The sequence below is a fragment of the Branchiostoma belcheri genome, unplaced genomic scaffold (genome assembly GCF_001625305.1).
Source record: "Branchiostoma belcheri isolate BF01 breed outbred unplaced genomic scaffold, Haploidv18h27 scaffold2, whole genome shotgun sequence".
NCBI classification, from domain to species: domain Eukaryota; kingdom Metazoa; phylum Chordata; class Leptocardii; order Amphioxiformes; family Branchiostomatidae; genus Branchiostoma; species Branchiostoma belcheri.
Window position 1 is genome coordinate 4624040 of NW_017803490.1, and position 14676 is coordinate 4638715.

General features: G+C 40.8%; 1 protein-coding gene across 2 annotated transcripts in view; it reads right to left on the bottom strand.

The window, feature by feature from the left end:
* The window catches only part of LOC109468562 (protogenin-like), a 123276-nt gene that overhangs the window by 77497 nt on the left and 31103 nt on the right, over positions 1–14676 (bottom strand). The window contains exon 3 of one of the 2 annotated variants that reach the window (XM_019766821.1): positions 9483–9521. In XM_019766821.1, the coding sequence (XP_019622380.1) occupies positions 9483–9521 (39 nt within the window). Of the gene's footprint in view, positions 1–8038; positions 8187–9482; positions 9522–14676 lie in introns of those variants that run through there. The other variant, XM_019766822.1, reaches the window with a different exon arrangement.

Genomic DNA, 14676 nt, shown 5'->3' on the forward strand with positions numbered 1-14676 from the left:
TTTTTTNTTTTTTTTTTTTTTGCTTGTTTGTCTTTTTTTTGTCGTTTTTTTTTTTTTGTTCCGGAAAAAGAAAAAAACCTACAGTTTTACTGCCCTAGAACAAAACATTTTCAACGGATATGTACGTTTTACGCATAACAAATTTATGTCATTGCCGGGGGCCGAAAATCCTGTTGCAATCAGCAACAATAAATTACGTGGAAAAAATTTACCGTGAAAAATTGGGCGTTGTCTGAGACCTCTTTTAAAATTAACAATTTTTTCTCATTTCTTCACGAGTAGAAGGTAACTTCAATGCAGCCAACTTCAATATACAGTACCTGTTCACGACAGTAGTACACAACAACGTCCCGAGCCCGAACACACACAAAAACAAGCTAGGGATCATTGCCCATCGCGGTGAGATTCAGAGTGTGCCGTTCCCTAGAATTAATATGCCTCCATAACCGCCCACGCGCTCGCCTGCGTGAATATCAACACACAGAAAATCAATCCCGTGGCCTTGAACGCCGGGGGAGAAAGATGGAGTTCCTTAAAAATACAACGCATCGGTGGCATACGGGAGCGCGCCGAGAGAATTCTCTCACCATCAAGCGCATTTGTGAGATAAATCCACTACAACAACAACAACACGGATATAGAAAAATGGTTGCAAATTGGAGCGGGTTTTTAGCCAGCATTCTTCATCTTTTCCCGGGAGAACGCCGAGAGAATTCTCTCATCAAACACCTTTGTGAAATCAACCCACTACACAAATAATCTACACACACGAGTATGGAAAAATGGTTGCAAAACAGAAGCATCTTTTTCAGCCAGAATTCACGGAGAGTACTACTTCCTCCATTCCCCGCTGTCACGCCCTAAAGATTCGCGGCTAGTATGAGCTGACGCCGCTAGAACGTAAACAACTCGTAATCAATGCGTGGCCTTGAAAAGACGGTGGGCCCAGGTGTTGTCAGCGCAGAGGGGGGATTTGGCAGGATCCAACCGCCGTCATTATTGACAATAGGCAGAGTAGCTTCCAGAATCGCCCAGGGTCAATTGGACCACTCAACCCATTACAAATATAAACACACATGGTAAAGATTTTTGCCAGCATTTCCCGTCAATGCTTGGGAACGATTTCACTTCGTTGTTCTCAACAACAGCCTACAGCATTGAACAATGGGCTGCTTTAAAAAAACTATTCTATTGAGATCGATACAGCGTTGTGACCCATAACCTACAGGGCATACGTCACGTTTTAAAGGTAAACTGTGCGGCCATAGAATGTGTACGCTGAGAGCACTGCTCTCCTAGCACTGAGTGTTTCTATTCACGGATTTTACGCACACAAAAAAATCAATACCAGACCCTTGACTGGGTTGCATAGTGGCACAACCCAACACACAAACGACCTCAACCTGTTTTCAGTTCTAGGTATTGCTGTTTACCCACCTATAGATTGGCTGTAATAGTTTTTCACCGACTAAAAACAAAATAGTGCCAATCGTACATGAGTGTTACAGCGCACTAGCGGTGCTACAGGCATTCCTTCTGTACCCAGTACCAAGGGTGCCGACCTTTCATGTTTGCCGACATTGCCCTCGCCAGGACATACTGTTGTTTTTCAACTAAGCGTGTGTAAGTCCAAAGGTTAATACACATAATAACAGAGATAAAGATCATACGAGCCTGCGTTCTCCTAAAAAATGGTCTCCAGATCTTTGGCATGTGGATCTAGTAACTACAACTTCCATAATCAGACTCAAGAGTACAAGTGTTCTCAGAAAAATCGTTCTCCACAGGTCTCTGACATTTGGTACAAACGTCACAATCAGAAATTTGAGATAGGATCATTGGGACTTGGAGAGAACAGAAGTGCTCTCCAAAAAATTCGTTCCCCAGGTCTTTGGCCTTTTTACAGCCGCTACAATCTGAGAGGAATCGCGGATGAAGAGACAAGTCAGCCCTGTAGCTAGGCTACGGAAAAGATAGGTAATTTTTCCTGGAATTTTTGGTAGTCAACAACAGGAACTAAACTCAGTTTTCCAAGCTGTTCAACCAGGCACCACATGGGAAAGGTCACAATAACAACAGCATCGATATTTTCTTCCGATAAGAATCAGCTACATTGATTTTACGTCGACATATCGTTATGCTTCAACCTCGCACAAGCCAGGAATAATAACATATACTCCCGTGCGATGTCTGTACAGATAGGAAGTACACAGGGCAACAAAACTTGTTGCAAAGCTGTGGATCTGATTGCGGAATGAGGGTCAAGAACCCCGAGATTTACAGCAAGAAATTGATAATTGTGAAACCCACCAAGGCGGCCCTCCAGTGACACATGTCATGGGTCAACTTTACAGGTCACACCACCCATATATGGAGACAGCTACGATCACCTAGCCCGTATTTTTAACATCGTCTAAACAACCAAAAGAATATACTTATGAGTGCCAGCCCTCTGGTTAGTGCTAACACCTTTTTAATGAGTGTATTCATAATTAAAAATAGGCTATACTTGTAGTGAATTCCAAATTCAGGTATTGGGCTATTACGCCGTATGTCACTCAAAGTGTCACTCAAAAATAAATATATAGGTTGACCTGTTGACCTCAAAATTGTAGATTATAACAGTAATCATGTGGAAGAGAGATTGCGTGCCCGTACTAGAATGAACCGGGTGGGGAGGGGGGAGCCTGAAATTTGTATTTGTAATGAGTTTTCGTTTGGTGGCCGGCCTGTTATTTGGGTTGATTGAAATAGGATTAAGTAGTTTGCATTCAAAATGACAAACTGTGGATTTAGGAATTCTTTACAATTAAGTAGCGGATCAGTGACGCCTGTCTTTTCGATATTTCTTAGAACAAAGTGGACAAACGACGGGAACATATGGTTCGAACTGGGGGAACTGTTTCTGATTATAACGTTCCCCCAGAAGGAATAAAAACCGCCTTCAGCAAAAGGCTTGAAAAGGGCGTGAGTGATCAACAAGATTAATATGGAAAGAATAAAAAAAGAAACTCAAATAACTTTTATAAGCGAAGAGAAAAAAATCCATATGGAAGACAAAAGAATTACGAACCTATTTCAAAGTACGACGAGTGTGTAGGCTGCAGTAACATTGTAATAATGTATATTTTGACCGTAGCATGATTTGCCATCTGCTACAAGACTACACAGGGACAAGCAGGAAGAAAAGATGACTACTAACACACAACATTTGGAACACACACATGCACAAAAAGCTGGGGCAGAGGCGACTGGTTCTGTAGCCTCGACACCCATGTCCTGGTTCCAATTAAGTTCTCATATTGAAGATCAAAACAAGCGGAAAATACGAGACCACTTTCAAACCGCCAACTCGTAAACCAGACATAAACCCTTGGTAGAAATCAACAAAATTGGGCCAGAGCAGTTCTTATTAAAGGCCAGGCTAGATCTTTTCAGGCTGTACACAACACACCCACTCTTCTTGACCTAGCGGGCTACAATGAACCTTTACGAGCGCCACCAATATTGTTGTAAGCCAGGGGTAAACTTGTTTGAAAAACCCCGTAAAACAGTCATCCTGATTCTAGATCTGGGCCGTGACATTTCACGTTACTTCCCGTCTCTAAGCAGCAAAAACAACAGCTTTGAGTACCTGTATACATCCTCAACAAGATGACATTTATGTGGCAGATAATTTTTTTTCAACAGTTAACTTCCGCCACTCGGAGAAAAAAGCATTTCATACAACGTACAGAGAGAAAAGTAACCCACTCAAACATCCAAAATAACAGGTAGGTATTCTAAATAGCAACGATAGTATTGGAGAAAGGTAGGGAAAGGGCAAAAGGGGAGAGATTACTGAAAATTTACGAGACTGTGACAACAGAACAATCGGCGACAAGCGGCACAGAAGTGCGGCTGAATAGAAACATTTAGTTTGGATAATAGGAGAGATCTCTGGCCTACCTTTAGACACAAACTCTTGACTATGTCTATAGCCACCAGGACAAACATCATAAAGGTTTTCTGTTCAATGGGCCGAGCAAACACAAGTGAATGAAGGGTGTCCCTAATCTCCAAGCAGATCTTTTGGTGCCTGCAGGACAGCTATCAAGTTGGCAATACAGTATCACTGGTAGGGCAGCATCTACCACGCCACTCTCTGGCCAAAAAAAGATACCGGTACAAAAAAAGCCCGTCAAAAATAAGCCGAAGCTGAACCCTAACCCTCTGTAGGCTTTCCCGGTAGGGAAAAATAAGTTACTGACCAAAGTTCAATACCGTGTACTCACACAAAATGGAGAGGACAAATTCTGTGTATACATGTACACGTGTAAAACTGCAATTTTCTAAGGCGGATTCTTCAAACGATAGAAACAATTTAAGCTTGACCTTCACCTGGCAAATGGAACAGATGACACTGAGGAAGAACTTTATTCTGTCCTGGAGAGTTTGTATCAGTGTCCTGGGTTGCTGTGATAGCGCTGATTCCTAACAGATGGGACAGCAAAATGGAAACCAGACACATACTTCTCAGGACACGGATCTCTCGTCTTTCAAACAGAGACCAGGGAGAGAAAGATCACTTGATAGAGACTTTGAAACAAGAAACTTCCTATCTGCACAAGGATTAACCACGGGGTAAACAGAACGTTGTTTACCGATGCGCTGTCAGTGAAGTACCATGGCTACAGATATTAGGAAAACAAATCAATACGTAGGTGCATAGTTGTGTGTCACAAAGCGCTGCTCAACGTTGAGAACTGAAGAGAACTGACCCTACATCAAGTGCGGATTTAGTTCCGCATGAGGCGTATCCACCATGAAAATACACCGTCCTTCTGACTTCTACTTCTACATACAACCGTGTCAAGAAAACGCAATGTTCAATACTGTAGCTTGTACCATTTCTAAGATCACCAAAAAGCAGCAAACATTTGTGAACTCTCCACGGCAACGTCTCTTGTCCGGTTTTGTGTGACACTTTCAAGCGGGAGGATAAATCTTCGACACCTCGCAAACTATCACACCTCGCTAACATCATATTTCGACAACAAAGGCGGCAGTCACTTCAACTCTTGGCCCCTGCTCAAGGGCTAAGCCACCGTCATTTTACAACAAAACGCGCCGGCCTAATTCTCGTGACAAGTCCGGGCTAAGCGCTCACCATTTTCCCCCGACCTCTCAACTTAACTCCACGCGAAGAAATGGAAGAAAGGAATGTCTTAGATGTACTTAAAATACCGGCCTTTCTTAAACCTTGACGAAGCTTGGAAATCCCGCGAAACAATAGTGACCGGAAACGCTTACCGTGTTTGGGTACAGTGCTAGAAATACGTTTTATCAAAGGAGCCCTCATTGCGAATCCTTATCTATTTTCATCACAACAGTCAAGCGAAACAACTCAACCCTCCAGTCGACTTACCTTATAAGTCGATATGTAATTGCTAGCAGCTAACGTATATCTTTAATCTCTCTATATGGATAACGGCAACACAATTATCGTGAAAGGAAATTAACTGAACGGTGTAGTCTTGCCAAGGAACAAGAGAACTCGATTGAGGTGAGCTAAGGTGAAGGGTTCTTGCTACAATGTACTAGAATACGGCTTTACCACATTGCCGCTGCCATAAAATACTTTACTTCCTCCACGTAAAAGCATCCATTATATTTGCCATCATAAAAGATTGTAGGTTGTCTCTAACATCAATAATAACAACAATGCATCAACCAACCAACAACATCAAACAGTAACAGAAAAACGTCTTTATCATCTCTAGATAATTGTAATACAAAATGTTCTTCCACTTACCTCGTTTGTCCTACGATCTTGTTGGCTGTCGTCCAGTAAAAGTTGTAATGTCATCAATATGCGATCGCCAAATACGAGATAAAATTGCACAGTGTATTACTGTGGCTGGATGTTCTTGCTTCGGTGCGAATGGGGAGATCGTAAAAACGCTGGGGTCGGGGTAGGTCAGCCTGTAAACACGCTGCCGTGTCACAGAAACACAACAGCAGAACCCAAAAAACATCCCCACGTGGAAAATTGTATTTTCTTTTCCAACGGGTTAGTGAGAACAGAACGCAACAAACGTTTGATACAACCAGCAATGCAACAAACGTTACAACCACCGCACAACAGAACACAGTGCTGTAGAGTGGAGAACACGGAATCGGAACATAACGTGCGAACGTCAAACAATGAGAGTTGTACTACCTTTAGCTTTGAGCCAGCGACCCTGAAAACTTGTCACACTCAACACTGTTACGTGCTTTTGCAACGTAACATTGCTACGTGTGCTCTATGTCACCCATCAAAACAACCAAGCCCACGCTTCAAACTGTAAGCTCGAGGCAATATACATTCACTCGAGCTCAAACGTAGGGGTCAAAAAAACAACACACGCTAGCAGTGTATATATACATACATAAATATAACGCTACAAAACTATCACATGCACAATACACTTGTTACAATTCATCGTACGAATGTACATTTGTATATGAAGACAGCAAAATAGTCTACAAATTCTAGTGCAAATAAAATAGAAATAGCTCTAAAACTAAAGGAAAGTAAGATATGATGAATGCAGTAGCAGATGCTATTGTAGAGTAGAACTACAAGATGTGTGTCAATCTTGTGAATATTTGTGTTACAATATACTAAGAAAACGTTGCTAGCATATGGGTAGGAATAAATGGGCACTACATACATTTCATAACATGAGTTAAAATAACTACAGTCAGAGACTACCACAGAGTTTTAAAACATTCTGTATGTTACTGCTCTCTGCATATACTGTTAGTGTACAAGTACTGTTCACTGTGGAAATATGTGATTTACTGTTTTGTAAACCTGTAATAAATGTATAGAAGGTATGTGAGTGTTGTGTTCTTGGGTCTGTTTGCGTTGCCAGCAGCTATTACAACGATGCATTCGTGCGGAAATTGTTATCGTGCGATGTTACCTTAGTCTAAGGTTACAAGGGGTGAGATTCGCAGAGCCGATTTGCGGTATTTTGGCTACATTATACATTGGGCAGCAACCTCACACAACGTGGGCATACTATAGTGTATAACTATAGTGGCACTGTAAACATGCATGGTAATGTTGTCTCTGTGCTAGTGTGGGTTATTCTTGTTACTAGAGAGGTGGTTGGTGTACAATCAAGCTGGGTGGCTAGGGCACTGCAGATAAGGGAGCAAGGGGAGGCCAGTAGGGGGGTTTTCTAAGCAGGACAGCAGAGAAAATCGGACGTCCCAAACACGATGTGACGTTTGTGTACTTGTGTTGGACAGGGACAGAAAATACCGTCACATCACGCTCAGAATGAGAACGGAATATGTCGCCATCTAGTTTAGCATGGGAATGTGGAAACGACAGCGTGCAAGCGAAGTAAAGCGTGCATTATATTTTTCAATGAAAACCTGCGGCCATTCCCGCTTGCCTGTTTGTCCAGTGACAAACCTCGTGTAGTGAGTGACCAAACCTCGAGCTGGGCCCCCCATCCGTTCCGACACCTTTCTCTCCCCGCACACACACACACGCTCACACACACCTAACCTGCCCTTTCTCCGTCCCGTAGAAGGCAGGTAGCAAGAGTCTGTGCTCGCTACTGCCCTGTCAACGTGGATACATCTGTGTTTGGCCCGATCCGACTGCTGTCAACGCGCACAACGCTGCCAGGCCTCGGGCAAGGGGCCCTCGACCCCCGAAAGGGGTGCTCGGCACGTTACGATGACCTCCCCTAAACTGGGGCACGCATCCATGTGGCAATCGAACGAAGGAAAATGTAGCAAACTTTGATGCAAGATCCTAACGAACTGCGGAGTAATCCAGGGGTGTGGTGTGGAAGTCCGGTACGCGGCGCGAGGGTTGCCCTCTCAGGGTCCGACCAATCTTCAGATGGAGGGCAGCAGGCCGGCACACCATTCCAGTGACACCACCACCACCACCACACAAACAACAGCACCGCCGCGCCAGGCCACTCAGCTAGCACTCGGACTGCCTCGGCGTTCCGCGCCGACACAGCCTACACAAGGCTCTCCTCACCTTTCACAAGAAGGGCTAGCGGGAGAAGAAGCGTCCTGCTCCTAAGCGGGGGCCTTCCCGGCGCCATCTAACCGATGTCATGAGTGCGGTTTATCGGGGTAACTCTCAATCTGTCCCGAGCGCGATTCCTTCTGGCCTCGGCCCAGCGCGCATGGACACAAACTGACCGCGTGCAACCGGAGTGCGCTGTACACTTCCGCGTAAACAACGCGCACTAGTTCGTCGGGTGGGACGTGATGTAAACAACGTGGTGGCGATTCCTGGAAGCTGGGTTTTCCACGCAGCGAATCTAGGTGTATCTCTGTGACGCAGTAGCATCAGTGGGGAATGTTCAGAAATGATTGATCCTTCAAGTGCCCCAGGAAAGCAACAACCTATCAAAAACGGCTGGGTCGTCTTTTGTGCGTTCGCTTTTAATAGCACATTCACTGGCGTATACATCGGGTATAGAAACATGTAATTCCGCGCATGTATATAATCAAATCTTGCAAAGCGAAGGTCGTTGCCATGCCAATATAAGACGGCGGTATGAGTAGTATGACGTAGATGTCGTGCCAATTATTTTTCGGCTGGATTATGCCTATTTTTTTGGCAACAATTATTTTCTTGAAATTTAATCATTGAAAGGGAAGATTGAGAGCCACGCATATTATAAGCCTAATTATGACGCACCAGTTTTTTTTTATGAAAAAGGCTTTTACGTCAAGTGGATTATTTTTAGACGATATTTGAGCTCGTACTAATGCCGGAAATAAGGGGCGTTGATTCATAATTTTTTACAACTTTCTTGTCTATTATAGTGTAGGTATAGTTGTGTTTTTTTCTAACGTTTTGTTGTTGTTCTAACACAGATGTTGCGTATATATTTTCTATTAAAACACAGGACAATGGGTGGGGGTGGACTCAAAATATCCTTTTCCGCAATACCTGTATGCAGTATCAATATATATAGACAGTCTTTCTTCAATCTGCCTGTGTTCTACTTAGATGGAAAATTATAGTAGAGCAGTACAGAATTAAAAGTTGACACATATTGCAATAATTTTACTTCTGGCATCATATTCAAATTATGAAATAATAGTAATCACAGAAATTCAAGTTCGGTCGCTGTATGGTGCATGAGAAAATTTTGAGTAATTTTCTAATGTTTTTTTTTCTCATCGCCCCTCTACTCTATTTACAAAAATTTCTCTTTTTTTCTTTTGATTGTCATTTGTTACACTGTATATTTCCTAAGGAGCCGGCTTTGTAAAGGAACCAGGTTGTTTCTTCTGCTGCCTTGTCCTCACAAATGTTGTTTGTTTGTTTGTTTGTTTGTTTATTAAGGAATTTCCAATTAGCGACAATACAACCAACCTGAAGTCCTCTTACTTAAAATACACACATTATCATAACTACTATTTGCATTCAATTTAATTTTGAAATAAAACATTTTCTTACTTACATTTGCCATGTGATCTTCTCTGTGAAGATCTTCTTGAATCTGTGAAGTGTAAACAAAAAATAGGAATAGATAAATAAACAAAAAATTAATTCATATTTTCCGTGTAACCCGTTACTAATGGTAGCAGAACCGTCCCTAACTAAAGATGTTATTGCATGGTGTAAATCCGCCCCATGGTACAAGGACACACATAACTCGCCACCTATTCCCAATGGTCTGATCGCATTAACGTATTTATGCGCATATAAATATGCCAGTGTTGCCACCAGCATAAAAACAGACTTTTTTAAATTTATCTTACGGACAAATGGGTGGTCCCTTCAACCGTTGAGGCTGATTTCCAAGGGAGCCCATGGAATACAAGAAAATAATGTAACATATATAAAATAATACTAATTAAACGTAACAAAGGAATTCGAAAAACAAGGAAGGGCAAGAGTAGTTGAACAACATATGGTTAACATTTAGATCTTCAGTATATATATACCGGTGCTAAGAAAAAAAATTGAAAAAAAGACATACGTGACTTTGCTATGATAAATCCAATGTACGGCTTGTGTGTGCTAAAAATGTTAGCTAAGAAAGCAAATACAGATGTGAACTGGATATGTTCTACAAAGGGTTAATATGGAACAAACTAATTTTGGACGGGAGGGACACTGTGAATGAAATATGCTGGAAAATGAAATCTGTCTCTTGCTACATGCACCATCCATGAAAAAGTAGCGAAGTAACTAAATCTCGATTATTGTACATTATGTAGTATATATAGTAAACAGTACTTGTAAAATTACAGCACGATAGAAAACTACTACTTCTTAATCACAAACTTGCATCAATACGCTTTTGTCTTATCTATTTTTCAAAAATCAAAGTATTTGATTATGACAAGGCCTGGCAACATTGTACTGGTATATATGGTGCTTTTTCTTTCGTATCTTTAGTCCAAACTTCCACAATTCTAACGTATATTCTTCTAAATGACCAAATATCTGTATACATGTATGGTTTCTATAAGCTTTAGTGTGTTAGTTCAAAAAGAAAACATCTTTTTCTTGTTTTTCAACTAGCTCGTTGCTCTATGTGTCACTAGGCTCAAGAAAGAACCTACCACATTTATTTGGGGGCCGAAATTAACAGGGGCGCAATGGGACGTCAACGCATAGCCTCACCACCCCCGTGGTGCATGACAAATGGACTAGCCCTTTGATACCTACCACCCACTGAGTCAGAATCACCATGAATATATTCCGTTGGCCTTGACCTTTGCAAACATTAGCGTCAGGCGTGGGGGAACAAAATATTCCCCGAGAGAGTCACCGGCATGTAAATGGGGAAAAGACATTTCTCGTCGAGGGAGTATCAAATATAAACGTTTTAATTTAAAACCCCAACGGTAAAAAAAACATATTTCAAAATTCATATCCAAAAAAACAGTCGATGAAATAGTTAATTCATGACATCAAGTAGAAGGTAGAAGAATATGTAATAATAGTAAGTTACTCATTTTCAAGCACTATCAAATAATATAAAATGGTTTGACAGAATTGAGAAAAATGAATTACAGAATCAAAGATGACGCGTATAATATATATGTATGGAAAATATACGCATTGGGGATATCATAATTATATAATGATCTCTATATCAGGAGACGCCATTGCAATATTCTTCTACCTGCTTACAAAAGAAAGACAATAGACAGCTATATTTTGCTGTGCAAGATTTTTTTTACTGCCCTGCTATATATATTTACATTACACTGAAAAGAGTCCAATGGGCGAAAGAAACAAATCGTACAGTTGTATCTACCTTTTTTTTCAAACTTTGCTCCTGTTTGTTTGTGTGTGTTTGTTTTTGTTTGTTTGTTTGTTTGTTTGTTTTAACTACATTTTCCAGTAAACATTGCTAGTGCTGAATATCGTATAGGTACAATGAATATGCTTTTTAAATATCTTAAACAGACTCTACGTGCGCGGAAGCTAAAGCTTGAGATCGCACATAAAAAAAAAGAGAGATAAGAAAACAGAGATTTCCGGCAGTAAACTTTATAACCATCCTCGCCTCTCTATAAAAGTTCAGGCTTGCTAGTCTGTTGATCTTTAGATATCATCATGTCAGCATTGAATAATAAAAGTTGATGAATTGATATCAGAATGGTTGTTCCTGCACTGTAGCGTTTGTCCGTGACACCTAACCTTGACCCTTGATAAGAACAAGGACACCGTGAAAACAACTGATAAAATATGCACCTTTGGGTACTGAGGAACCGGGGTTAAACGAGGTGACTGTCAGGGAACCAAAAATGTATTATAGCATGCTCTCTCTCTTTACTTCGATTTTTCCATCGTTATTCTTTTATGTTCATTGATTTCAACGCATTTCAGTATCCGTGTTTGAAGTACATTTCTTTATTATATTGTGAGACATTTGATAGTGATGGGACTTATTCGGATGGTGGTGAGCATAGTAGAAACAAGTTGAATCCTGGCTGATGAGGACGAAAAATACATACAAACCTTTACCTCCTAAACCACCACCCAAAACAATACCTCACCATATGTAGGCTAAATAGGCAAACTGGCTACATGTAACAACCTTGGTCTGCTCATGACTCATTGGTTGACTATTTAGCCACTATTTTGCCCATTTTTGCTATTTTCTAGCAAAAATCCTCGATTGACTTACATCATTTCAAGTAACCCAATAAGTCTATTAAAGACGACTGTTTCTACGGATCCTTGTGATGAAAGGAACGCCCCAGAGATGTGCCTGTGGGCTTTTCAACATCTAGGGCACCAAGTTTGATTTTCTTCAGATGGTAGTCCTGAATCTAGAACTTCTAAAAATAGCACCTACTGTGTGTGTGTCAGTATGTGTGTGTGTGTGTGTCAGTGTGTGTGTGTGTGTCTGTGTGTGTGTGTCTGTGTGTGTGTGTCTGTGTGTGTGTGTCTGTGTGTGTGTGCGCGCGTGTGTGTGTGTGTGTGTGTGTGTGTGTGTGTGTGTGTGTGTGTGTGTGTGTTTGTGTGTGTGTGTGTGTGTGTCTGTGTGTGTGTCTCTATGTGTGTCTGTGTGTGTATGTGTCTGTGTGTGTGTGTGTGTGTGTGTGTGTCTGTGTGTGTCTGTGTATGTGTATGTGTGTGTGTGTGTCTCTCTCTGTGCGTGTGCGTGTGTGTGTGTGTGTGTGTGTGTGTGTCGCAAAAAAATCTTGCAAAAGATGAGCATCACTAGCCGTCCATCCATATATATTGATCTGTAACCTCAGAACAAGGACATTGAATGATCAGTTCTTTCAAACTCATCAAACCGAATCGATATACAGAAGCTAGGGGCAACAGTTTCCGATGCCGCGGATTTCCGAGAAATGCGATTTAGGAAAACGGTACATACAGTAATTTTCCGCTGTTATCACAGAGCACTGGGCACCCCCGTATGTGGGTCATTGTAGTGTCGAAAGTACTAGTAGAACATTACTGGACATTGGTCCTTTTTATCTTACTCTCCAGTCTCCAAGCAGAGGTTAGGTTTGTTTTAGGCGTTTTTGTGTGCGTTTTCAGGCGCCCTGTGTTAGCTTTTCTATAGGCAAGTGTACTTGGTGACAAAATCCTACTTCATGCACTCCTATTATGGTATCTTCTATCTGCTCACTATATGAAAACTGCCACAATTTATTTATCAATTTCGATACACTGATTTACCACATGTGGAAGGACTGCGTAAATAATAACATGTCTTCTCTCTAACCTAGTATTTCTCACAGCCAGTGAAAATACAGACAGCGGACACCATTCCCAAGAAAGGTCATTCACCCAATCTTCTTCAACCATGAAAACAATTTCATATCCTTGTTTGTACCATTGTTTTTTTTCATCTTCTTTTTTTTTTAATATTACCGTATCCACAGTGGCATATATATGACGTCACAGAGCCTAGCTGATGCACATTTTCAGAGATGTTGTCAACAGAGCTGACCTAGATACCGGTCATTGACCTTTCTGGAAACTGTTTGGTCGAATAATTTATGCAGATTGCAACATCTTTAAAAAACGTTAGCCGTAAGAGGCTACCGTGAAGAAAAACAACATCTTCTGAAAAACATTTTGCGCCATCATAGTTTGAATAGGTAGTATTTGACATGACATCTCTTCACTAGTATGTTTGTTTACATGTGCGATTTTTTGGTCATGTGTTTTTTTCTCTATTCTGATTGTAAATGTGTAATTGTAGAAAAAGAATCAAACAAAAAAATTGTGAAATCGAATTTTCAAAATTTATCCCCACGAAAAAAGAGTACATCTAGAAATTAGTTAAGCATTAAAAAGAAAAAAATTAAAATTAGCCTCCTTGCAGGCTTTCGGGTGAGGCCTTTTTCGTGATATACAATCAGAAAACAGCACATATAAAAAAAACCTAGCCCAAAAGCCTGGTAAGGAGGCTACACAGAAGATTCGTGTTTGAGAAAATCTTGTTTCCGCCGAGGCCTAGTTTTTAGGTCATTCGTTAAATTAAGGCCAGTTTAATTGCCGGAACAAAAGTCGATGCGGATGAATTGGAAGGTGCGAGGAGAAACAGCCGTGGTTGGTCGATGGCCACCTGTCCTCAGGATTCCAGGAAAGACGGAAGTACTAGTAGTTATGATTGCGTTATTTATTTATCTATTTATTTATTTATTCATTCATTTATTGGTTTTGAAGGGTGCTTATGTAAGGCTGGTAGATGTGAATATGCTTTTGGATTGTCCGAATTACTAGTAGTTCCTGTTTACCAGAAACATAATATAATTATAAAACGACGTGTTGACGCAACAATGTGTTTTTTTTAACGTTTGTACATGAGAGAGAGAAAGAGTGATAGCATCTGAACCTATGTCAACATATATGTCTGTATATAAGTATATAATTATATATCTATAGATCATAATATCTCACATGACATGTTCTTGTAACACATCAGAATGAGAGAGTATTGTGATAGCATCTGAATCTGTGCCAACATATATACATGTATCTTCATGTATCCGATATATCTTACATAATTTATCCTTGTAACACCTCGGAGAGAGAGAGTATTGTGATAGCATCTGAACCTATGTCAACATATATATCTTTATCTATTTCACATAATATGTCCTTGTTACATATCAGAGTGAGAGAGTATTGCGATAGCATCTGAATCTATGTCAATATATATATAT